The 26,605-nt window shown below is 47.3% G+C and overlaps 2 protein-coding genes across 10 annotated transcripts in view; both read right to left on the reverse strand.

Annotated features, from left to right (window-relative positions):
- TMOD1 (tropomodulin 1) overlaps positions 1 to 22,626 on the reverse strand; it is a 28,425-nt gene extending 5,799 nt beyond the window's left edge. The window contains exons 1-10 of one of the 4 annotated variants that reach the window (XM_077345508.1): positions 22,442 to 22,625; positions 19,884 to 19,980; positions 16,639 to 16,818; positions 14,434 to 14,590; positions 11,809 to 11,928; positions 6,009 to 6,098; positions 4,494 to 4,621; positions 2,623 to 2,730; positions 882 to 1,025; positions 102 to 246 (exon numbers count right to left, since the gene is read on the reverse strand). In XM_077345508.1, coding sequence (XP_077201623.1) covers positions 102 to 246; positions 882 to 1,025; positions 2,623 to 2,730; positions 4,494 to 4,621; positions 6,009 to 6,098; positions 11,809 to 11,928; positions 14,434 to 14,590; positions 16,639 to 16,758 — 1,012 coding nt within the window. In that variant the 5' untranslated portion in view covers positions 16,759 to 16,818; positions 19,884 to 19,980; positions 22,442 to 22,625. Of the gene's footprint in view, positions 1 to 101; positions 247 to 881; positions 1,026 to 2,622; positions 2,731 to 4,493; positions 4,622 to 6,008; positions 6,099 to 11,808; positions 11,929 to 14,433; positions 14,591 to 16,638; positions 16,840 to 19,883; positions 19,981 to 22,441 lie in introns of those variants that run through there. The other 3 variants (XM_077345511.1, XM_077345507.1, XM_077345509.1) reach the window with 3 other exon arrangements.
- Positions 22,627 to 24,251: 1,625 nt separating this feature from the next.
- TDRD7 (tudor domain containing 7) overlaps positions 24,252 to 26,605 on the reverse strand; it is a 42,235-nt gene continuing 39,881 nt past the window's right edge. For all 6 annotated transcript variants that reach the window (XM_077345517.1, XM_077345515.1, XM_077345516.1 and 3 more), the window contains 2 exons: positions 25,866 to 26,026; positions 24,252 to 24,673 (listed from right to left, as the gene is read on the reverse strand). In XM_077345517.1, coding sequence (XP_077201632.1) covers positions 24,453 to 24,673; positions 25,866 to 26,026 — 382 coding nt within the window. In that variant the 3' untranslated portion in view covers positions 24,252 to 24,452. The remainder of the gene's footprint in view (positions 24,674 to 25,865; positions 26,027 to 26,605) is intronic.

Consider the following 26,605-nt stretch of genomic DNA (forward strand, 5'->3'; position numbering starts at 1 on the left):
TGGAGTTTCATGAAACCCTGGTTTAGTTGGATGGAAGAATTCCCACCCTGCTTCTGGAAAAGAACTTCTGATTCTAAATATGCCACAACCTGTTAACTCACCAAGGTCATTGTTGTTCATCATGGCGTTGGAGGCACGAAGCCGGGGTCCTTGCTGGGTGAAGTGATACCCGAACTTCAAAAGAGATGTGTTTTTTTCTAGCATACTTGCGATCTCCATTTCCACCTTATTCCCCAATGGCTGGCTCTTTATTAAAAGAGGAAGGAAACAAAGCGTCCTTATCAGTAAGTTTAGTCTTTTCACTACCCAGAGGTGTCTCAGTAAGGGGCCCTTGTGAGCTTGCTGGACAGTCAACATTCATCCCCAGCATTTGGGTGTAGGAATTCATGCTATCCTTCTAGAAAGTACCCCTGATTTCCAAAGGATTCACCCTACTGTGGCTGTGCATGGGTTAAATGCTCCTTCTCTGCAGTAGACCACCTATCCCACACATGGCCCATTTGCATATGACACACTCCTCAAGCTGTGTCCAGCCACCTCAAGAGCATTCTCAATTGCATATGCACCACCAGGTTCCTACCAGGAACTCAGGTGTGCAGGAGTGAATGATTCAGAGTTATACTTCGGTGCACAGAGAGGGTAGTGTATCCTGTACTTTTTTGAACATGAAATCACTCTGGGTGGTCAATGTCTGGCTTGCTTAGAGCTCCATGGGACTGATGGAATACATGAAGATTTCCCCACTGAGACTATGCCCTCTCTGGGCCACATCACCCTGTGAAACCAGTGCAATGGGGAAGGTTCATGCTGGCGTCCTGATCTAGACTGGGGCCTGTGTACCCCTGGGAACAAGAGAGCCAAAATAGTAATTTTTATGTTACCTGATTGTCGATTTTGAGCTCAATCAGTGTCTTGTTGTTCTGAAGTGCTTCTATGATGGCCAGGATCCCCGATCCAGAAATGAAGTTAGATTCCACATTCAGGCTCTTCAAGACACTGTTGACTTTTAGCATTTCTGCTAGTGCCTTTCATCAGAAGAGGAGCGCGAAACAAAAAGGAGAGATATACGGGGTGTCTTTATTGATGTTCTCCATAAAATGATAGCAATAATAACAACAGCAACAGCCAGCTGATAACCTTGAGAAACCTGCCATGACCTCTGCTGCAGGTTCCCTGATTATTTAATCAGAGACACGTTGCAGGTAAACATGGAGGTCCTATTTCGTTTTCATGGCCAACAGCCTTGCATTATCAGGACCATGGACACAACTTCAGCCTATAGCACTGAAGCCTAGTCTGCGGAGTAGCACATGACAGACTCTGGTCCGGAAGATGCTGTCCTATCACAAGCTCCAACAGTGACCATCAGACTAACCAAGAAAGCAGGCCAAACCCCTCACCCCAAACTGTTTTAGGGGTGTGTGTATCTCTAATTTCAATTGAGCATTCAAGTGTGCCTCTGTTAACACAAGAATTGGAACTGGATAAACAAGCTCTGGCTAAATTTTCAGAGGTGCCGAGCTCCACCTCCCTTTAAGCATGGTTAGTGAGCCTCTTGTGGCGCAGGGTGGTAAGGCAGCCGACATGCTGTCTGAAGCTCTGCCCATGAGGCTGGGAGTTCGATCCCAGCAGCCGGCTCAAGGTTGACTCAGCCTCCCATTATTCCAAGGTCGGTAAAATGAGTACCCAGATTGCTGGGGGGTAAACGGTAATGACTGGGGAAGGCACTGGCAAACCACCCCGTATTGTGTCTGCCAAGAAAATGCTAAAGGCCATCACCCCAAGAGCCAGACATGACTCGGTGCTTGCACAGGGGATACCTTTACCTTTAGTATCAAACTATTCTTGACTTGGATGGTCCAGGCTAGTCCAATCTCGTCAGATCTTGGAAGCTAAGCAGGGTTTGCTGGACAGCTCCTCTATCTCTGCTTTATGAGAAGCCAATCATTTTGTTAGTGTTCCTATGCCATTAAAGGACTGAAATCCGAAACTGTTACTGTCTACCCAGACTGGCTGTAGCTCTCCATGATCTTAAGCAGAGTGGTCTTTCACATCAACAGTTGCCGATCCCTTTTAACTGCAGACACCTGGCATTGAACCTGGGACCTTCTGCATACAAAGCAGAGGCTCTTCCACTGAGTCACACCCCCTCCCCAACTCAATATGCCCATCTGGACCTGCAGGCCTGCACAGAACCCACTTTCCCAGAGTGCTAATTCAGCCGTATAAAACACAGAAAATCTTTTCTCTGAGCCAAGTGACATGTGCCTGCTTGTGCTCACACAGGGTAAGGTGTGTTAAGCACATGCTAGGCCTCCTGTACCCCCATCCCCTGCTTCTCTGTACAACCACAACCCCACCAAAGCTTGGATGCAAAGAAACAGTCAAATCCCAAGTGCACTTAGTCAGAAGGAAGCTGCCCCGATAACAATTGGGCTTGTCTTCTGGCAGGGTGTTTGTAGGATTTCTGCCTCAATATCATTTCCCGGCAGGCAAGGGAAGAATGCGCCACACCAGAATCACATTTTGACACCCTCCTCCTCCAGCGGGTCATCGTTTAAGGAAACTGATCCACTAAAAGCTGCCCTGAGCAGATTAGTCTGGGTAATCTATCTCACTTACATAAGCAACGGGGTCATTGCTTCTGGTTCCAACGATGCTGAACTTTTTCACATAGGTGTTGCTCTTCAGCGCTTCGGCGTAAGCTTTTAAGGTCGGGATGGGAATGTCCTTCGGAGAGAAACAAACAAGGCTGGTAGGGCTGATGTCTCTAGGCTGAGCCACGTAATGCAGGGAAGCACATGTCCCTCACCCAGTCTCTTTCCTTTTGCTGGCAGAGGATGACCAGTGGGGAAGACGGGTCATGCAGCTGCCCCCGCTGCTGATTCTCTCTGGCAAAGAGTTTTTCAATGTTTATTTCTACCAACCTAGCTTGTTTCTGGTTTCAAAATTCAGCAGGGGAGAAAATGTCCCAAAATGGAGGCTGAGGGGAGAGGGAATGAGCCAACTTTGGGGGTGGGAGGTTGAGCACCCCATATTCCCAACAATTATCCCCTGACATTAACTCTGCATTCTGGATTTGAAGAGAAGAGATGACGTTCACACACCTTGGGCTGCTTGTACAATGCAAACTGCAGGCTGGTGCAACTTCCATTTACCTTGGGGCCATGCGGGGAAGGGAAAAGAGTCATTTTCACAATTCAGATCACCTGCACTGCTGTTAGCCTTTTAAAGAAAAAGATATGTATGTTTTCAAGGAGACGTATTTTTTCCTTTAAAATGCTTGAACCCCTACTAGTGGAATGGAGAGGGGGGCGGTGCTGGGTTTGATTATGGAGGATGAAGGAATAAACCCACCCTCCCTTCCCATCATGGCCTGGTACAAATAGAAGCACTACACGCCTGCCATTTCTATTCTAAAGATCAAAACATATGCTCTTTGGCCTATCTGCTTGAGCTCCCAGTAGGGTTGGCGAGATAAAACTGTAGTTTTCAGTAGATATTTTTACTACCAGTCAGTAGTTTACTCAGCATCTGCTAATCAGAACAATTAATATACTTAATCTGCTGGGGATTTCTGTTTTCTAACATTCCTATTCAATCAGGTATCTTTTAGGGATGGTAGAAAGCAAAAAAGAAACATCACTACTCCCCCAAAGACCCAGAGACCTAAAGTAATGCAATTCTTTAACAATAAATAGAGACAGCGATCATTGTAGCTGAGAAATGGGAATGAAGGGAGAGGTCTGCCTAGATTTACAGAAGCATTATAAATGGGACCATCAACAGCAAACTTAGGTGGTATGGTCCAATCTACCACCATAGAGTTTTTATATATTTTGCTGTGTTTGCAGACCAGGCCTAATACCTAGGCATGATCCACAGTGTATAGTTGCTAGCCCCGCTCTGTCAAATCCCAGGAGATTTTTCAGGCACTACCTTGGGCAGGTGAAGTTTCAGAAATATGATGTCACCTTTTCTGTGATTTTATAGGAATTCCTCCAATTTCAATCACAGAGCATAAAGATTATAAGGATTCATGCTGAATTGATGTCACATGATCCAGCCCTCCACCCACAAGTGACATCAATTGCACATGATGTTCTAAGTCTTAACCATAGAGATTGTATGGATTCCTAGAACATCACATATAATTAGTCACTTGTGGCTGGAGGGTTCTATGGTCTTAATCATAGAGATCAGAGACATTCTTAAGAGCTTCATTGTCAGTGCTATTCCCCCTTTTTTTTCTCCCACTTTTCAAAACATCAAGACAAAGCATTGGGGCCAAGGATGGAGGTTTGCCCACTGAGTCAGGCAAGTGGTAAGCCTATCCACTGAACATTCTTCTGTGTAAGATCCATTGTAATGCCATCAAATAATTCACATTTATTTCAGTAGGGTTTAGGAAGAGGAGTGATCTAGCAAACTGTGACTCAAATTTACCCCATCCTTGCTACCGGATGTAAACTTACCAGGGAAGAAGCCCCTACCTTAATATTGTTGAGATTGACTTCCTCAAGGTCCGGATCATTGTTTTTCACTCTTTCTAAGGTTTCTTCTACATCAGTTGAATTTGGTTCATCAGGAACTGGTTTATATTGTGTAGGCTTAATTATACCTGCAAGAAAAGAGTAATAAAGAAGGGGTTAAGAAGTCCCCCTTTCTCTGACTACTTATCCTTAGGGCATTGGCTGTACATAGGCTGATGTTTCCATTACTGGAAAGACAGGTGTCATTTCCGCTTTCCTGCTGCTGATTCCTGATTTTCCCCTCAGGCCACAGCTGAAGGTCTTTCTGTTCCTCAGGAAGGACATTTCAGGGAAATCAATGGGCTGCAATGGGAGGAGGGAGGGAGCAAACATCTCTTCTGTTTCCTTGTTTGTAAGCTCCAGTTTCTTCAGAGTCCCCCCCCATTCCGCACATATTTTCGTTCCTTCTAACGGTCAGTTTAATATCACACACATTTATGTTCGGATGCCAGATATAAAACTGTGTGATACCGAATTGGCTGCTAGGGAGGAAAAAAAGATGTGTAGAAAAGAACACCCCCATCCCCACCCCGAAGAAACAGATCTGTACAAACAAGGAAAATTAGAATGTGGGGAAATCTCCAAGTGTCTTCTGGTGTGGAAAATTTAGTTTGGATCTGACCTATAGAGCAGCCTTGCTCAACTTTTTTTACCACTGGGAAACGCCTGAAAAATGCCTCAGGCTTCGAGAAACCCCAGAAGTGCTGGGAGGAATAGCTGTTTGCACCCCCCCCCAGCAGGGTCCCTCCCCTTCCCACCCCTCCAGGCCCGTAATGGGCCACTTTGGAAGGGGGCGGGGGAAGGCTGGTCGACATGATCTAAGCAGAGATATTTTTTCTATGATCCTTTCCAGAGAGGAATAAATGCTAAACATCTGTGAGGGAACACAGGAAATTAACTTGTTTGACTTGTATACTGAGCAATCAATTAGCACGATATGGGGGGAAAGTACCCACTCCAGGCTTATTTATTTATAATATCTGGAGATTTAGGGGCACGGCCTGATGGGGTTTGGGGAAGCAGGGACATGTCAGTGTCCATCCTCCAACCATTTTCTGCATCTGTAGCTGTAGCGTGCCTATCAGCTGTAATCCTCCAGGCCCCACCTGGAAGACGACAACCCTAATATAAAGACACTGGGGTTCAGATCTTGTATTTTAAAAAAGGCTTTAGATTAAGTTCTGGGGCTTCGTCTTGTGAAAGAAAGAAAACAAAAAGTTGGGGTCCAAACATTGCCTCAGTCCTGCCTGTCAAGTTTCCCTGTGGACAGGAACAGATCAGATCTGACGGTGTTTGAGTTGTGAAATTTTTAATCGGAACCTTCAAAACAAAACTTTGCGAAGCTCACATACAAACACAATGCCTGGAAGACATGGAAGAAAGGAGAGAAAATTAACAAAAGGAATGGCTGTGAACCGCACAAGAGGCAAGCCTCTGCTGGTTCAGTCCTCTCGAATCTGAGGAGCCCTTACTTACTGTCCAGGCCTTCCTTGTTGACAATCGTCGTGGTTCCAAGTGCCTCATAGTACTGTTGGTTACTCATCAGGGTATGCATGCCAAGAATAGCTACAAGAGAGAGGAGGGGGGGGGAAACAAAACAAAATCTAAGGAAGCTTACTAACACTCCCTTTCTTTGGAAAGACGAGAAGCGAGCCAAGGTACACAACAGCCTGGAAAGGGCCTGAAATCATAAAACTGGACAATCTGTTGCTTTATTTGGTTCCCATTTCCAAGATGGAGGTGCGAGTTGGGAGGGAGGTCTAATGAGTTGGATGGGGCTCAGCCCGGGTCATGTGGCATGACGTGAAACGGGTTCCCATTCTCAAGGAATCCACTGGGGATTTGATGTGACAACTTACCGCACAGAGCATGAGAACCTCCTGGTAGGTTTGCTCGCCTGTATCAAACTACGTGGTCTCTTCCTTTGATGGAATGGCATTTCTGATCATGAAAGTAGGGGTGGCAATTTCCAGCAAATCTCCTCCCTTTGCTCCCAATGCTATTCTTGAGGATTTGATGGACCCTCTCCCCGGATTAGCATTTTTTGGGGGAGGGGAAGCAGAGTGGTTGTAGTGGGAAAATCCCACGCTGCAGAGTCCGTGGACGGTTAGATAAACATCAATGTCAGTAAAATTCTGTGGGGAATTTTAATTGCAACAGACTGCTAAATCCAGGAAACTGAAGGCAGTGGTTCTCACATTTCGGAAACGGAACCCACTTCTAAACTTATCGTATTTTCTGGGACCCTCCACCAACAGCACCCAAGGCTGCTGGCATCACAGGGAGGGAAAGGGCAGAGGTTATGCCCATCATCTCCCAAACTACTGGAAGCAAGTGGAATTACTGGGCAAAGGGAAAGAGAGAATGCCACTCCACTCTCTTTTCATCTCTCCCCACTGCTAGCAGAAAGAGGGCACAGTCCCCGCCATCCCGTAAATCAGGGTCAGTCAACCTGTGGTCCTCCAGATGTCCATGGACTACAATTCCCATGAGCCCCTGCCAGCGTTTGCTGGCAGGGGCTCATGGGAATTGTAGTCCATGGACATCTGGAGGACCACAGGTTGACTGCCCCTGCCGTAAGTCAGGAGACTGATGCACTTGCAAGACATCTGTGACCCACTTTGGGGTCACAATCCACATTCCGAGAAATACACTATACAGGGAGTGACGAAATTCTCCTCTCTCCCTGGGAGGACATTAGGGATAGTTTACCAAGTAGGCTGCAGGCACACCTGGCCCTTTCTATGAGGTAAAGGATGAATTTAGAGTTGCCAAGTCTGGGTTGTGAAATTCCTGGGAATTTCGGAGGTGGAACTTGGTGCGGGTGGGATTAGGGGGGAGAGGGACCTCAGCAGGGTAGAAGACCACAGAGACCACGCGCCAAGGCAGCCATTTTCTCCAAAGAAACCGATCTTTGTCGTCTGGAGAGAGTTATACTTCCAGGAGATCTTCACCCCCTGGAACAACTGTAGTCATCCTCTAACCACAGTGTGTTTGGGACCCAAGCCAGGGATTCTTGAAGGACTTATGCTGGGGGGAAATTCATTGTTTTAACAAAGCTATACAGGTAGGGCATGCTTTTCAGGCCCTCCCAAATAAACCTTTGGAAAGACGCCAGCAGGCTACGGTACAAGCAGCAAAAAAAAAAAAAAAACCCTCACAGCCCAGGTGCTCAGCCGCAGAGGAGCCAAGGTTCACTTTATATTCCGAGCATTCAGCAATGCAACACAAAAGAACTCACCTTGGGTGAACAACCTCAAGCAAATTATATCGAATCGTCGTGATTTACATCCTAGACCCACAGCTTCCAAGCAGACTGCCCCCAGGAGACCTTTCCTCCCTCAACCAATCCGCTCTGGTCCCTTAACGCCTTTCTTGCTTATTACAGAGGAGGCTCTCCGCCTTTGCAACTCACAGAAGTTGCTTTCAGAAAAGGAGTGCTGGAAGACTTCTTGGCCTCTCCCTGTGGCTATGCATCACTAAGGGAAATACCAGCAGCAGGTTAGTGGTCTCAGGGGAAGCCGGAAGACAGCGGCAGCCGTGAGGGTGAGGAAATAGAGGAATGAGGAGCCGCACCGGTGGAATGGCTGCCAGAGCAGCAGGATTTAGAGCCAGAACCAGCAAAAGAAGCACCGAGGGATGAGGGCTGTTCTTTCTGGCAGGAGACAAGGGGACAGAAATCAGTTTGCCTCTCAGCTTTGGGATCTCCTGAGCCAGCAGAGCCTTGCGCATGAAAGCGATTTACAGCTCAGGGAATGTGCTGGCAAGTCAGGCTATTGGTACAGCACCATTTGACCTTGACTCCTGACACTGAGTTGGTGCAGGACCTTGGACTCAGAACAACTGGGCTTCAGTAATTAAGGTGATAAAAGCAGAGGATGGGCTGAGCCATTTGTGGTGGAAACTCTTGTAAATCACTACTCTGCCCTCCAAGACTCTTGGTCAAACAGAGTATTGCTTGTGTCTTGTGTTTATTTTTCAGAGATCTTTCCACCCTTGCTTGTGGTCCTCCCTGGTCCCTTGGGCAGAACACCTGGCTTCCAGTCCTGTTGTGGAATGGTTAGCTAATTCTGCTTCATTTAGTACTTTATCACCTTGTAATTGCCTCTGGGCCTCTTGGAAACTCCTGGGCAGAATAAAAGCATCAGGCACTGGCCTGAATGTGACAGCTGATTAATTATCTTGCCTCTGTGAGACTGTGTTAGCAACCATCAGGCGTAGCTTTGAAATGCGACAGGCTGAGTCTTCTCTGCTGTTCTGAACTTTTTAACAAGAAACTCAAACTAGATGCCTGGAGGTTTCCTAGTGTTTTGAAAACCGCACAAAACACATGAAGCTGCCTCATACTGAACTGCACCATCTGACTCTCCAGGGCCTCAGCTGGGGTCTTTCCCATCATCTATTACCTGATACTAGTAACTGGAGATGCCAGGGATTGAGTCTGCAGGCCAAGCTGATGCTCTGCCACTGATTCACAGCCCCTCCATGTGAAAAGCATGGGCTAAACAGACTTTGGGAAAATGAATTAATTGGTTCAAGGAAAGCGGAACTTCAGGTGCAGATTTCAAAGAGTGCCAAACCAGCTCTTCTCTTAGCTAGCTTTTCTTCTAGCTCCAGGACAGCAGACTATTTCAGAGTAGAGTGTTTACCAGCAAAAACACGCATTTGCAATGGGGATAGACCTTAAACAGTTTCATGGGGCCTGTAAGACAGAGCTGTTCTGGCAGGCCTATGGCCAAGGAACAGCATCAAAATTCTGGCCTCCCTATTTAAAGCGCCTGAACTGCAATTAATATTTGCCACCAAGATATGGATGCACTTTATGTGCCCTTCTCTCTCCAAGAGAAAGAGGCATCCTGTCTGAAACTTGTTTCAAATGCTAATAATTTCTAGGACTGATTATTTAACTGATTGTATGCAACTTAATGTAATTTATAAGTGCTGTGAGTCACCCCGAGACTTCTGGGGAAGGGTGGCATACAAGTGGAAAAAATAAATGATTAAAAAATGTCATGCAAAGGTTCACCATTAGTAAGTGACTGACCTTCCAAGAAGCTTATTCCATCACTCCTGCACAAATTACCATTCTGGGTATACCTTTTAACTGCAAGGAGGCCAATTCTGAACAGTGAGTCATGCAGAGACACAACAGGAAATGTCCCAGGAGGATGGGCAATGCTGTTGTCTCTGCATTGGGACTGACTGGCTCATTCGACCATACCTGGGCCTATTTTGCACACAATAGATAATGCACTTTCCATGCACTTTCGAAGTAGATTTTCCTGTTCTGCACAGGACAATCCAGCTGCCAAAGTACATTATCCTATATGTGCGGAATGGGCCCTGGTCCGGAGCTGCAGCGGAATTATCCGCCTGCATCAGCAAAGGCTGATGGGAAAGAACAAAGACCAGAGAAGCAAATCATGCAGGGAAGCGGCTGGCAACCTCCTTTGTGGGTGGATACTTTCAACTCCCAGTGTCATTTAAATGTTTCTTTTGTTTCTTTCTGGCAGCTCGCTGCCCTGTCCTGGCATGCACTTAGCAATTACCAGCCTACAGCAAGCATGCTTCAAAAAGACCCTTTCCAGCCAAGCTGCAACCGAGGAATGATACCGAACCAGATCAGTAAACAGCATTCATGCCTGCAAGCTCCCATAATTCAATTCAGACCATTTCTGTTGGCTGGTTTTAAATGCACAACTTGTGGAATAAAAAATGGCAAAGCGGCAGCATGTTTCAGACAGGGCAGACCAGCAGGCCTGAGGCAGCAGGACTGCACCGCTAAAGAGGTCGCTAGCTTAAGGTCTCTTACACTCCCTCTGCGATTCCTAAAGAGATGGATGATGTCAGGGGAACACGAGAGGAACACACAGCGGGCTGCAAAAACAAAAAAACAGAGTTGAAGCAAGAGTGGGCAGGTTCGGTCAAGGAGGGTGACCAAAGGAAAAGAGATTAGTTAAGAAGGTCAACGGCAGCACCATGAGAGTTAATTTTATGATGTATGGGGAGGGGGACTTTCAAAACAATTCTATTGGTCTGTAAGTACCAGGTCAGTCTTCACTCTTAAGGCAGCCTTTGTCAACATTTTTAACCATTGAGAAACCCCTGAAACATTCTTCAGACTTGGAGAAACCGCAGGAGTAGCACCATCATGCGGAATATGGTTGGGAAGCAGAGCTGTGTACATGCCCACATGGGACTCCGCCCCTTCCCCCCCTCCAGGCCCATCATTGGCCATTTTGGGAAGGAGGGCAGGTCAACATGACCGTATATGGTTATATGCCCCAATAAATGTTTAACAAATTTTAAAATTATATTAAAAATTAATTAAGTCCTGCCCATTCGGGAAACCCTTCCAAGGCAGTCAAAAAAACCCAAGAATTCACAAAAACCTGGTTGAGAAAGCTTGCTTGAAGGCTATCACAGCCAAGGGTTTGAAACAGGGCTGGAGGACTGTCTACCTGCTTCTCCCCAACTAGGGCCATCAACTCTGGCTAGGGAAATTTCCAGAGACTTCTACTTCACCTTTTGCAGCTGCACTTTCATCCAGGAGAACCGATCACCATAGTCTGGGGATCGGCTGGAATTCTGGGATCTCTCCAGGCTCCACCTTGAGGTTGGTAACCCTGCCCTAAAACCTCTCACTGGCATGTTTTCTTTAATACCTGCACCAGGGCACAGGACGGTGCAATCCTAAAACAAGAAGTATGTTCAGCCTCAACCATGGGCAGGGTCTTCTTGGTCCTGGCCCCATGTGACGGAATGAGCTCTCGGAAGAGCTGTGGGCCCTACAGGAACTTTGTCAGTTCCAAGTGGCCTACAAGACATTTGGTTGAGGCCAGTAAATGACTAAACAATAGCATCTGAGAGGGCCCTCCCTAAAAATAGGACAGGGAGACACAGAAACTAAGATGTTCAGCTGATTCGGGTTTGGAGTGTTTTTAACTGCTTTATAACTGTTTTCAATTATTTATTATTTTGTATTTTCAATGATGTGAACTGCCCCGAGCCAGTAATACCGAGAGGGACAGTATGGAAATTTAATTATAAATACAAACAAACACACAAACAAATAAATATGTCCTTCTGAGTCCACGAATGTAAACGGGCTTAAATCTCTGCTTAGGACTGCATTTCAGGCTTATGCAAAGTGGCTTCATCGATTTTAATGGTTTAGAACGGAATAACTTTGCATCGGACGGCGCCAGAAGCCACAGAAATAGCGATCCCCCCTCCAGCCCCCAAGCTCCAATCAATGCACACTCTCCTCTCTTACCAGCAATGTCACAAAGCTCAGCATCGGAAGCATTTGCTAGCGCCTCCTCTAGTTCTGGTTCCAGCGTCACGCTCTCCAAGACAGGATCGGTGGCCTTCTGCTTGGGGACCCAGACTTTCCCTGTAAATAGAAACAGGGTTATCAGCTCCTTTCCAGAAGGCACAGAAACTGTTTAGATTTAGGGACTGAAGTTCTTTCCTGCCGACAACTACATCCTAGCAGCCCCGGCCCCCGCCCCCGGTGAGCAAAGGAAATGAACAAAAACGGGACAAAAACAAGCAGGTCTCTAAATCTGTCATAAGCAGCCACTTCTGTGCTCATATAGAGCATTTATGGGTTACTGGGGAATAACCACCGCTTCCCATGGGCCCTCCCCCCTGAGCAGCCTCTCCTATGGCACCCACTACAACTCCGTCCAACCCACTGGGCTATTGGTATATGTTAATGTTCTCCATATTTTTCTATTCTACTATGTTGCTTGCTGTGTTGAGCCTTCAGGAATGGCGGCATATAAATATAATATAATATAATTAATTAATTAATAACAGCCCTCAATTAACAAAGTTTGAATATAGAAAAACACAAAGATACATTAATCAATAGTTCCAATCAGATGTCAAAAATATGAAAATATATTAATTATAAAGCAAGGACACAACTGTAATGGGATGCAAACATGATTACCAGTGTTTATCCCTAAAGGTAAAGGTAAAGGTATTCCCTGTGAAAGCACTAGGTCATGTCTGACCCTTGGGGTGATGCCCTCTAGTGTTTTCATGGCAGACTCAATATGGGGTGGTTTGCTGGGATTGAACTCCCAACCTCATGGGCAGAGCTTTCAGACTGCATGTCTGCTGCCTTACCACTCTGTGCCACAAGAGGCTCAGTGTTTATCCCTTCAGGGTGTCATATAATAAATAAATAAATAAATAGGAAACCCTTTATTTGCACACACATAATTTCTTTCAACTCAAAATTTCTTATGGGTCTGAGGAACAAATCTATCAAAGTAATTAAGACCTTCATAACTACCACACTGACATGCATTGGCCAGGGAACTGACACCGCTTCCCCCCCCCCCATGCTAAGGTTATGTAGACTCAATTTTTAAAAACCATTCCTGTTTTTTTTTCCATCTAACCCAGCCTTTTCTCAACTTTTTTACTGTTCAGAAACTCTTGAAATATTCTTCAGGCTTCGAGAAATCCCAGAAGTGGCACGAATATGGTTGAGAAGCATAGTTGTGTATATATGGTCATATCATGATAAATGTTTAACAGATTTTAAAAATTTGTATGATAAATAAAATAAATAAATAAATAAATATACATTAATATAATGTAGTTATCTGCTATATTAGTTTTTATATATATTTAAAATTTGTTAAACATTTATCATGATATGACCATCTACTTTACTTATTTTCTATCTTTTCTGTACTACATTATAAATCTCAATTAAAATAATAACTTTAAAAATTAATATATAATTATAACTATATAAATGTAAAAACTCCATATAAAAATACAAAAATATAATAATTAAACTTCCAAGCAGATGCTCTAACCATTCAAGAAACCCCAGGGCCGTCAAGAAACCCCAGAGTTTCATGAAACCCTGGTTGAGAACCCCTGATCTAACTGATCTTCATACCGTTTTATTGTTATTATATTGTTGTTGTTGTTGTTGTTATTATTTGATTTATTTCCCGCCTTTCCCGGAAGGCTCGTGACATTTAGTGACATTTTCCAACTAAAACACAAGCTGTACATTTGAAGCATCAACCCCGTTAATTGTAAAGGATTACTTGAACTATGAATTGTTCGCACTTAGCAGAAGAATGGTTTACATTTTTCTTTTAATGCCTTTTCCCATGAGGAAAATGCACATATTTGTTTTCTTTAGGGTTTCAAGGACAGAGTTATTCTGAAGAGCAAACTGGAGTTCGAAGGACTGGACGTGAAAGAGTGACAACACAAGCCGTGTTACGAAGAGGGGGAAAAAAAAGCCATGAGGTGTCTCTTCAGAGAACAATCCAGAAGAGGCCTGTGAACGAGATAGCATACTCATAGCTCTGGGCATGGAATGTAACATGGGGGGCTATTTCTGTCCTCTCGGCCTGTGCAACTCAGAACAAAAAGGAGAACAAAGGCCAATGCAGTCCAGAAAGCAGCTTGAAGGTTGAGCAGGGCTAAATTTAGCCCTCGGGGAGAAGCAACTGCACTCTGGGCTCCCTCTCTCGAGATGAAACTCAAACAGCCTCTATGTATTCCCTTCAAAATGACTGAAACATGCATGGAAGGAGGGAAGCGTTTTAGTGAAAACACACTCCTTTTTTAAAAAAAGAATCAAGTCATGACACTTGTACTTTATGTCAATAAAGGCTCCCCGAAATCTGAAAATCTGACCCTTGTAGAATAATGGCTTAAAGATGCTTTTTTAGGACAGGGGATCTCCATTTTGACTGAAAATATCTGGCACAAAGGAGTTGGCAATGTAACCTCAGGCTCCACTCCCCCCCCCAAAAAAAATATCTCCAGATATTTCCCAACTTGGAGCTGGCAACCCAAGCGACACTCCCAATCTTCCCAAAAACACAAATGCAAGGAAACTCAGTGGACATACCTCTTTTCTCTCCTGTAAAAGGGACTAGATCCTCTCGGTCTTTGGTGCTGCTGGCCTGGTGCTCCAGGTGGGCTAGAAGGTCGTCCCTTTTAAATGGGCCGGTGGGTGTTTTTTTGGTCTGGTCTCTCTGTCTCATCCCTGCAGGCAACAAGGCATTCTAGATTGGGGGGGGGGGGAGAAAACAAAAAAGACAAGGCACCACCATCATCAACTTATCTTGTCCCACTGCACCGATTGGGTCTATTTTTCTGTCCATCCAGGCAGCTCCATGAATCCAGACTACTTGCTCAGAGAGAACAGATCAGGGGTTGTCTTTCCTCAAGCAAATCCTTTCACAGTATTTTCTGTAGCCCTGGCACAGTGCTTCCCAACCTGCGGGTCGGGACCCAAAATTGGGGTGTGAGCCTCTATAAGTGTGTTGCGGACCAGTCTTCCCTAATGGCTGCCCCTGACTTTTCAATTGCTTTCTTTTGTATTCTAGAAACAAAGATCTAATTCCGGAAACAGGATCTTCCATGTCATACATTACATCAGGGATTCCCAACTAGGGGTCCGTAAACTTCCAGGGGTCCCCAGGAGCTCGGGGTGGGGATCCACGGCATTTTTCCTCCTGCCTTAATGGACTCAGCCACAAGCCAGGGAACTGGCTGTTCTCATTGCTCCCCTCCCCCCTCATCCTGAGCATGACTTCTAACATGGTTTCTGGGCCTAGGAGGGGGCAGAGCTTGCACACCTCCCTTAAACTGCCTCCAAGCCTGCCTGTTAATGTGGGTGGTGATGTCATTTCCAGTGAAGGGCCACTTCCATGAGGTGTGACAGGGAGGCGTGGCCAGCTGACTACCTCTGAGGTGCCTTGAAACCTGCAAAATTATTTCAGGGGCTCTTCCATAGTCAAAAGGTTGGAAAAGGCTGCATTAGATGGTATGTTGGCTGCCAATTGCTGCCCGGATCCGGTTCGAGGTTTTGGTTTTAACCTTTAAGGGTTGGGAGCCACATACCTGAGGGACCGCCTACTGCCCTATGCCCCACGCAGGGCCTTACGCTCTGCGGGTGAGAACCTGTTGGTCATCCGCAGTCCGAAGGAAGCGCGTCTGGCCTCAACCAGGGCCAGGGCCTTTTCGGTCCTGGCCCCTACCTGGTGGAATGAGCTCCCGGGTGAACTGCAGACCCTGCGGGATTTGTCAGCTTTCTGCAGGGCCTATAAAATGGAGCTCTTCCACCAGGTCTATGGCTGAGGCTGGGGTCAGCGAATCAGGGACATCGCTCCCCCCCCCAGGAGTTGGAGTGTATGCTACTCCCCTCATCCTTTCCTCTTCACCTCTTTGATAATGGGGGAGGGATGGGATTTTTAGCCGTTGTGTTAGTAGTTTGATGTTTTAATGGGAATTTTAATGGGGTTAGTTGTTGTGACCCGCCTCGAGCCTGTCGGGAGAGGGGGGAAATAAATCTAATAATAATAATGTTTCTTTACTTTGTCTACATGCTGATGGAGGATAAAGTGTCTGGACAATTAGTAGAATGAGTTACTGGAAGTAAGAGTCAAATTACTGGAAGTAATGTAGAAGGAGAGGGTAGAATGTAATCTCCATACACAAAGGCAGTGTATGCTGGAAGGCCAGCTGTGCCCTTTTTGTGACGTGTTGTTGGGTTTCTCAAAAACATCTGGTCAGCCAGAGTGGAAAATGGAATGCCAAACTAGATGGGTGCCAGTCTAAGTCAAAAGGTTGCCTAGGGGGCCAAGAACCCTTGGGCCACTGTTCAATGAGTCACCATAACAAGCAAATTTGGACTTGTGGGTCACCATACTGAGGAATTTGGGAACTGCTGCCTTAAAAATAGAAACCCTTTCCTCCATTATTTGCTTCAAATGTTTTTGTATGGATGTGGTTTTAGTCGATAGTTGCCCGACTGGTCTGAAAGACGGGATATAAATCTTCCAAATTAATACATAAGTAGAACCATGATGACGGACAGTGGGATCCCTCCTTGCGCTTCCAGAGTCTGTGGTTCAGGATTTGCTGCGACTTCGGATCCCAACATCCAATTGGACACTGCTGGAATCTTTCAAGCACAGCGCGAAGTGATAGTTCTGTTATTTATTTCCAGCATTTACTACTCTATACAGCCTCTGACCATGGAGGTTCCATTCAGCTATGTCAGTTAAATGCCATCAACAGGATTTACCCGCCCGTCAGAAGCACTTACGTCTGGATCGAGCTCCACCATTTCTTCCTCGAGCACCTTGATTTCTTCCTCTGTCAGTGCGGCCAGGATCCGATCTTCGTCCAGATCCTGGTATTTCTCCAGTCCTTTTCTGTACGACATTCTGAACACAATTCGGTTTTAAAAATATTTATCTGTCTTCGTCTCTTCAAAATAGATATCCTGCATGTGATGGGAGGAAGGGTAAAATGAAAACACATATTTCCTGGTTGGAGGCAGGGGAGAGAAGGAGAAAGGAGTCAGTAACAATCATGTGTATTAACAACTCATATGTATTAACAACTCTACACAATATATATTAGACATATTAAAATCTCCTTTGGCTTAAAAGAGAACCATTGGAAAGCAATGCATGGTTTCAGAGCTCATAAAATACAAATGATGGCTATAGGGCAAACTTGAATCCTGTGGCACCCATAACACCACCAGTTCTTGGATTGGCTTTCATGTGTAGGCACATTTCTTCAGACACATTAAATGAAAGCTTAAGCCCAGGATGAACTTTTGTTGGTCTTAAACAGGGGTAGTCAAACTGCGGCCCTCCAGATGTCCATGGACTACAATTCCCATGAGCCCCTACCAGCAAATCCTAGCAGGGGCTCCTGGGAATTGTAGTCCACGGACATCTGGAGGGCCGCAGTTTGACTACCCCTGGTCTTAAAAGTGCCCCTGGACTCCCCGGCAGCGTCCCGGCATTGGTGCCGGCCTCCAAACAGGGCTGCCACGTCTCTGATGCAGCAGGCCTGCACGGAGGCCAGCGCCAAAGCTATCCCTGCCCGACCCCCGCGGTGGGCCTGGCCAGAGGGCCCTGAGAAAGCCTTTCCCGGCCTCCTGGCCAGCGGCAAGGCCAGAGGCCGGACTGACAGGACACTTACGGCAGTCGGTTCGGCTTCTGGCAACAGCTCTTCCGATTGCGCTTTCACCTGACTGGTCAGAACTGTTGTCCGTCTGGTTGAGGGGCCAATCGGAAGCCCCGCCCACTCTCCGCCCACTTACCCCTTAACTAAATATGAAGGTGGAAAGATGATTCTATGATTCTATTCCACGTGACAGAGAACAGTTCACCTGGAGGGAATGGCTGGAAAGGTGGACTCCATGGCGGCATACCCTCCCCAAACCTCACCTTCCTCAAGCTCTATTCCCGAAATTTCCAGGTATTTCCCAAGCAGGAGCTGGCAAGCCTATTTAGAAGTAAAACTATAATACGCCGCTCACTGAGTCAAAGGGAGAAGGGGAACAAACTGAGTGTGAAGGTTGTTTTAAATCGCTACAACACTTTAAACCTACCCCCTCATACACCAGCCAGTCAGTCCCTAGAAGTGCATTGGCCAAGATTGTATAAGGGTGTGATTTATATGAGTTAAGTGAAAATTCAAGTCGTAAGTCAGGGCAATTATTTTTAAACGGTCACAAGGATCCCATAAATCATCTTCCCGGCAGCTGCTGCAAATACTTTCCCCCTTTCTTCTGGCCAGAGCCGAAGGCGAAGATAAAACAAAGAATGTCTGGAGATGCTGAAAGCTTTCAACAGGGCTAAAAGTGGGAAGCGCATGATGTTTCTTTTGCACTTACGATCACCTCTGATCAAACAGGGTTTGCAAGGTTTAAAACCTGGTTAAAAGCTGAGGAAAAAGTTGACTGGCTTGTTTTAAACAGTGAAAGCCGGTAGAGTACAGAGTTTAGGTATTTGGAGCATGGTAAAAATATGGGTCACGTTTACGGGCAACCCAAATAAAAGCTGAATAGGAGTACACATCCAGACTCTTGTTCATATGCCACTTCTGGGGTTTCTTGAAGCCTGGAGAAATTTCAGGGGTTTCTCAATGGTAAAAAAGTTGAGAAAGGCTGCCTTATCCTTATCCATCCATCCATGGTTCTTATATATAAAAGCGAAACTGGCCCTGGGGTGGAGCCATTCCGGCTGCCTGAGGCGGAATACGGCCAATCAGGGCCCACCCTGGACAGCTCCCACCAGCGCTATCCCTGGTGCCTGGAAGGCCTTTTGCCGCGTCACAGATGTGGCAGAAGGCCTTCCGCGGCCAAGGGGAGGGGAGCCTCTCTGCTGCCTCTGGACCCGGGAAGGGCTCATGCCGCATCACAGATCTTCACAGGCCCAAGCATAGCTCTCCGCAGCTGCACCCAGCGGGGAGAGGCCTCTGCTGCCCCTGGGCCCGGGAAGGGCTTGCACCATGTCGCAGATGCGGCGAGAGCCCTATCTGGGCCCAGGAGCAGCTCTCCGCTGGCACAGCCGGCGGGGAGGGGGGCCTCTCTGCTGCCTTTGCGCCTGAGAATGGCTGGTGCCATGTCACAGACACGGCGCGAGCCCTTCACGGGCCCAGGCACAGCTTTCCACAGGTGCACCCACTTGTAAGAGGCCTCTCTGCTGCCCCTGAGCCCAGGAAGGCCTCTGCTGCGGCGAGACCACTGCCCAGGCCCAGAGGCGGCTCTCTGTCACCACGCCCTGTGGAGAGAGCCCTCTCCCCAGCCCCTCTAGCCGGGGGCCTGCTCTCTGCCACCTAGCTCTCCTTCTCATGGCGACAACAGCCCCCAGATGCCAGGATCAGGTAGGCTGCGGGAGGGGGGTGGTCTCCTTCTTCCCCCTTCTCCCTTCCCCCTTCTCCCCTTTCAAAGCCCATTTTTCTAAAATGGGCTTTGAAGCTAGTAATAAGGATAAAACTGCACTTTCCTGATTCACAGTGCACACTCTGAGAAACAAACACCAGCACGTGAGAGAACTCATGGAGGGAACATTAGAGGATCTTGATGAAGTAGCCTAGTGAGATATGTTTTAAATTCACCTCTATTTAAAATGCTTCTACAAATCCACATTTCTTGATGCTGGTTCTGTTCAGACGCTGGCCGCATTCCAGCGCAGAGCTAAACACCACCCGGTTAACTGAAAGCGACACGCTGAGGAATGCCTGGCTGTAGACCCAATCAAAAAGAGATCAGGGATTCCTGACCCTTTAAGAGCTGTGCAGAAGAGGGAATTTTGACAGGCGCAGCTCAAAGGTGAGAAAAGCAACCAGCTGGCAAAATTCCTTTGCGTACATGACCGTTTGGGGAGTCTTGCTCTCTTCTGCGTCTATCTACCCTTATGCTAAACCATCACTCCGGTTTCTGTGTTAGGTTCGGCACCAGCTGTTAGGACTGCACAGGGCAATGATGGCAAACAAGGAAGTTCCTCAGGGAAGTTTCCCTGAACAGCTAGCTAGCTTACCACTTACCTGTTTTTCTCTCCAGAGTGGGGAGGCCAGCCTCCAGGTGGGACCTGGAGATCCCCTGGAATTAGAGCTCATCTCCAGGCTACAGAGATCACTTCCCCTGGAAAAAAAGGATGCTTTGGAGGGGGGACTCTGTGGTATTGGACCCCACTGAGGTCCCCGTCCACGCTCCATCTCCAAATCTCCAGGAGTTCCCATCCTGGGTCTGGCAACTCTACCCCATCCATCCTATTTTCCACCAGTGGCTGGGGGGGGGGGGGAAGAGACTGGCAACCCTACCAACAGTCTTTAGGGTCTCTCTCCCCCCGTCTCATTTATTTATTGTTTTGATTTGTATCCTGCCGCTATCGGAAACCATCTTGTGGCAGGTTACAGTCATAAAAGTCTTTATTTAAGTCTTTCAATGGGTATTTTAATGGTGATAAGACTGTTGTGACCTGCCACGAGCCTATGGGGAGTGGTGGGAAATAAATCTAAATCTAAATCTAAATCTAAATCTAAATCTAAATCTAAATCTAAATCTAAATAACAACAACAACAACAACAACAACAACTCCACATGACAAGGAAAACCATAAGCTTCCGGGAGCCCCGAAAGCCGATACCCTGAAAATTCTATTCGTCTCAAGAGATGCTAACTGGACTCAAATGTCGCTATTCTCCGCATAAAGGTCCTGTTAACGGGATAGAAGCAAGGTCGTCCTTCCCAATCTGCTTGCAACCCCGGCTGCTGTTTTAACTCCGGTTTTACACCTGTGGCAACACTATTCTGCCAGCCCCCCCCCCCCCCCATCTCCACAGCACTCCCGCCTTGCAGCATGGCAACCCACCCACCAGTCCTGCTTGATGACTCACTTTTCTTGCCAGGGATTGTGTAAGGTTTCATAATGCCCAGAAGAGGCAAGGGAGAGAACTGGCCTCAGGGTCTGGCAGAGAGGATCAATGGATCACGCTCTCTGAGCGATGAATTACCTGCGAGGAAAGCCAGTGACACTCCCCCTCCCCCCCCCCCCCGATTTCTAAACACAAACTTACTTCCTTGCCAATTGTGCTAACCAGGGCTGGTATGAGGGGTCCGGCAGCCAGGGTGGCGCCGTGGTTAAGAGTGTAGGGCGAGGATCTCGGAGACCCAGGTTGGAGTCCCCACCCATGAGGGCTCACTGGGGCAGCCTTGGTCCAGTCCTGCACTCTCAGCCTAGCCTACATCATCAGGTTGTTGTGAAGTTAAAAATTGGTAAGTAGGAAAGCCAGGCTGAGCTACGATAAGTCAATACAGAAAGCCATGAGAGAGTCCAGGTTCTCCATGCAGCACAGGACACTGGGGGACATGAAGGGACATTGTGGACTGGCAAAGGCCCCAGAGCTGAAGTGTGTGATTGGCTATGGGGGGAGGCATTTTTCAAGGGCAGCCACCCCAACCAATGCACTGGGTTTCTAAAATAGGGTCCTTATGCATGACCGTTGTCTTGCTATGCAGCAAGCCCCCTGGGCACTGATTATTTAGAAAGGTGCTTTCCCCACACAATTTCACACATGCAGTGCTGAACAAGGCAAGGGGATCAATGCGGGTTACCAAATTTCACTCTGGCTCTGCCCTTCTGCATTTCCAGAACTGAAGGAAGCACATTTTCTCCCCAGCGTGACAAAAAAAAAGGGCTTCACTGCCTTTATTTCTAAGGTGTAGGATGGCTGTTGTTAGTAAACCAGGCACAAGCGACAGGGCCAAGCCCATAGACGGCAAACCCACAGAATCAACTTCTCAGCTGTCTCTGTAGGGTTGCCAGGTCCCACCAGGCCATCTGGGGGATGGGGAGGGGGTGTAGGGATGCCAGATCCAGGCAGGGGAACTCCTGGAGATATGGGAAGGATAGGGACCTCAGTGGGCTACAATGCCATGGTCCACCCTATGGCACGGGGTGGCCCGGAGAGCAAGCTTGGTGTCGTGGTTTGGCGGGTGGCTATCTAATCTGGTGAACCGTTTCTGATTCCCTGCTCCTCGTCCACCTACAGCCAGCTAGGTGTCCTCGGGCTCCCCACAACACTGATAAAGCTGTTCTGATGGAGCAGTTCTCTCAAAGCTCTCTCAGCCTCACCTCCCTCACAGGGTGTCTGTTGTGAGGAGAGGAAAGGGACGGCGACTGTAAACCGCTTTGAGACTCTTTCGGGTAGAGGAAAGCGGAAGATAAGGACCAACTCGACTCCTCCTCCTCAAAGCAGCCCTTTTCTCCAGGGGGAGTGATCTCTGCAGTCTGGCCAGGAGCTGTAATTCCGGGGGATGCCCCGGTCCCACCAGGAGGCTGGCCTCCCTCCCTCCCTCCCTCCCGCTTCGACTTGCCGCCCCTCTCCAAACCCTTCCAGCATCCACCCCCAAGCCCCCCAAAGCTACAGGCCGGGGCGGCTATTTATAGGCGCGTCGCCACCGCGCTGAGCCAGCCGGTCCCCTTCGGTGGCCGCGGAATGCTTTGCCCAGATATGGCTCGGATGACCGCCCTCCGCGCGGCGTGGGAACGGGAGCGCCACGCAGGGCCCGAGCCCCCCCGCGGCCCTTCCCGCCTGCGTACCTGCCGCCACCGCCGCCGCCGCCGCCCCAGGCTCCGGGCCCTGCGAAGCACACGCACGCCGCCCGTGGCTCCGCCGCCGACACGCGCGCCCTGGAGAGACGCTCCAAAGTTGCGCAGCAGGGAGAGAGAAGGCAGGCAGGCAGGCAGGCAGGCAGGGGGCTTCCCCCCACCCCACCCCACCCCGGCGCTGTCACTCATCCGGCCGAGAGGACGGACGGACGCGAAGGCCGCCCGCCCTCACTGGCTGCTGGCGAGAGGCCCCGGCACCCCCGCCCCCCCTCGTCTCGCCTCGCCGCAGCCAAGCGCCTGCTCGCTCCACGCGGGGGGCGGCGGGCCAGGGCAGATGGCTGGAGCGCCTGGCCATGGGCGCACGCGGATCCTGGGCGCCGATGTATGGAGCGCAAACCCGGGATCGCGGGCTCCTCGAAGCCTCAGATCCTGATTGCGTTTCTTGGAAAGGCGTCGCATCAAACCCAAAACACTTTCCCAACAAAACATGCAGAGGTGGAGACCGGGCAACAAAACCCTGGCGCTGCTCCTGGAGGAATGCTGAATAAGGCTTATTTACAGCAACCAGCCTATGTCTAGTCAAGAAGAAAGCACCTGCTGCACCATGTGCGTTGGCCCCATAACACTGGAATACTGCACTGTGTGTAGGCTCTGCAGTCACTTAACAATTTATTCTAAGAATGATTCCTATTTTGTTTGGTCCACTAAGCACCTGAAATGTCACCAACCACCAGGGAGGGGCCATGCGGTAAACCCTAGAACTGGGAATGTTACTCAGAAAGTTTGGATGAGCTCATCTCCCCAGGGCCTAGAAACTTAAATCCTCAGTTCCATAAAATGGGCCCAATGCCCCCTAGATTTGTATCATGGTCCCAGCCCTTTTAATAGATTACCAGTTTTGCAACCAGTGTCACTATGTATTAGACCAAATACACTTTGCCCGAACCTCAGTTGTAATCATGGTCTGGAATTCTTGACACTAAAAGCAGTATATTCTTGCTAATTCCCTCCTCAATAAAGTCAAATGAGGACCTGGCTTCTCATTCTGTCAAGCCACAGGCACATAGCTGGTGCTCAGTTATGTGAACAAACCAAAAATAAGGTAGCAAATACAGCAGCCTGGGGTGTGGAAGATATAAACACTGCTGCTTACTTGTTAGGACGACTGACCCCCCACCGTACTATATGATAGCAGGAATACCACTGAGATTTGGGAAGGGGAGGCACAGAATGAAGATCCCTTCTTCCAGCAGTGTCAATGAACCAGCAGGTAAGATCCAAGTGGACTTTATAACAAAAGCCACCAGGGAAGGAAGGAGACCGTTCTGCATAATTGTACAATGATGTTCAAACTGGTTATTCCAAACCTTGGAAACAATGTGTAAACAAGGTTTTCTTAGCACTAGGGGAGGAGTGAAAGCAAGCATTGATGGGTTGATCTGTGCAGAAACAAGTCAGCTACTCCTGGTCCAAAGTATGTATTTTCCAGGGAGCCATTGCTTTCCAGACAGATGTGGGGTAGCCAGACTCTAGAAGGTGTTCCCTTCTTCATATACCTGATCATGTAAACCTCAATGAAAATGCCTTGGGCAGCATCCAATACTTGGGCTATCTAGTCAATGCTATCGAGATGAGAGGCAGCTCTTTCCCAAGGTTCCTGAGGAGGTTGTTATGGTATGCAAGGGGCAAACAGGAATGCCCCTGGGGGTTTTCATCTGGCCTACCGGGCCACCACTTGAAGTCAGTCAAACATGTCCATTCCCCTTTATACAACTGAGTGCGAAGCAAGAAAACGTTCCAATAGAATAACAGGCATACTTTATTTAATATAGATAACATTCTGTATTTGTTAATCTTAGCATTAAACAAAGAGTGCAAAAAACCAGGAGAAATCAACCAACTTTTTTTTTTTAGTTACAGCTATGTTAACATTCACGTTTTCGTTTTGTTTAAAGCCTACCACATTCTTATTGCTCAAGGTACTCAAGTTTTCAAAAACCGATTAATTAGCTTTTGAAATTTCCATATGGTACTGGGTCATGAGGTCATGAATCCATATATCTGTCTCTGGTAGGGAAGTGTCAACTAGGTAGGTTACGACTTTTCGGTCCCATGGATTAGCTCCCTCCACAACTGCTTGCAGCTGTGCTACCAGAGCTTTCTTCTCCACGTGGTTTCGGAATACTACAGATGCTTCCTCAGACCACTGCTGCCGGTCAACTCCTAGTAGGGAGGGAAAAGGCACAGAAGACTGTAAGGAGTACCCAGGATTTGGAATCTTTCATTTGGACCAACCTTCACAGGAAGTTCAGAGTGAGTGAAGGTGGCTGATGATGAGATCTGTCCATTTTGAAAGACATGTACCTTTCTATATGCACCTGTATCTTATAGCTGTACCCAATCTCAACCAGCATTTATTACCAAAAATGGATCAGGAAATATGCTTTGGACCTTATATGAATGAGTGCATCCACAATGAGTACACTTTACAGGAACTAGAGAGACTTCCAGTGTCTCTCTCTGGAATGTTTTGCACCAAGCTATTTGGCCCTCTCCCTTGTCCTTTTTCAGAGACATTTTTGTTCCTGTGAAAACAACTTATAATTAGCTACTAAGCCAAGTTTTGTTTTGGGCTTTCAGTTGCCGCTTTGCTGTGGAGAGAGAATGCTATTTTAATTTTATGCTTTAACATAATCAGTTTCCTGGTTCTTGTCAGCACTGGAGGTCCTACATGTCTTTTCCTAAGAGACAAACAAAGGAAGATGCTGTCTACTGAATCAGGCTCTTGGTCCATCAAGGTCAGTATCATCTACTCAGACTGGCAACTGTTCTCCAAAGTCTTGAGGAATGGTCTTTTAGATCACCTAATATACCTGTTTCTGTCCACTGGAGATGCCTGGGATTGAACCTGGGACCTTCTGCAACCAAGGCAGATGCTCTCCCACTTAGCCACCATCCCTTCTCTCTTCCTCTTGGGGCACAATGGCTTCTAATAGCAGGTGTCTAGCCAACTGTGTGTATAAAGTGCCATCAAGTGGCTGCGGATTTAAGGTGACTCCATGGGATTTTCAAGGCAAGAGAGGAGCAGAGGTGCCCAACTCTGTGTAACCAATTCTGGACTTCTTTGGTGGTCTCCCATCCAAATACTAACCAAGGCTACCCCTGCTTAGCTTCTGAGATCTGAGGAGATGAGGCTAGTCTGGGCCATCCAAGATCAGGGCTACCCACCCCCCCAACATTCTACCTACCATGAAGCAGCAACAGAGAGAACAGCACAGGTGCCACATGCAGGGATCTAAACATTTCGAGATTAAGGCTCACCAAAGGACATTCAAAGTTCTGAGGTATGTATTTAAGGGGGAAAACCCTACCTCCATTTCTTTTCCTTCAGCACTTAATAAAGACTGTCACCTACCAGCTAGCTGGGCTGTTATGGCCTGAAACGGCAGTATGCGGAATGTGTCCGGAAGAGGTTGTACTTTTTGGATGTTGACAAGCTCGTGTTTTCCATAGTCCAGCTCGTACACCGACACCAACCCATTTGTCAGCACTCCTTTGATTAACACTCGGTACCACCTATGATAAAAGTATACCCCCCCCAAAAAATATACACACATCAGTTAAAATGTTTCTGCTAGTTAAGTCCATCATTCTCAATATTTTAATAGTTCCCTATGAATGACATTTGTCAGAGTAAAAGTATGAATCTGTGCTATGAGTGAAAAGGGGATGAAGCATGCTTTTGAGAAAATGGAAATGTGCAATAGTTCCTTATCAAACTTTCACTAATCTAACAAAATTTCACTAATTTAACATAAAATGCATCATGTGTAACAGTACCGAACATTCTACGTGGGATATACAGGCATATCTTTTTCTAGAAGAAAACTTGCAAGTATGTTCAATGCTTGATAAAGTTGTTAAATAATGCACCCTATGTTTATTAGACCACATGAACCTTCATATTTGTCATCTGACAGCTAGAAAAAAAAATAAATGCTGAAAAATGTTTAAAGTCTGCAGTAAACAAAAGTATTATTTGGACATAAAGTGTCACATCAGCAGGACTACGAGTATGCATGGATACTAAACTTTATAATAGCGAAGACACAATTCTTTAATAATGTATTATTAAACAATATTATTGCCAAAATT

This window comes from Paroedura picta, chromosome 7, assembly GCF_049243985.1.
Source record: "Paroedura picta isolate Pp20150507F chromosome 7, Ppicta_v3.0, whole genome shotgun sequence".
Lineage (NCBI taxonomy): Eukaryota > Metazoa > Chordata > Lepidosauria > Squamata > Gekkonidae > Paroedura > Paroedura picta.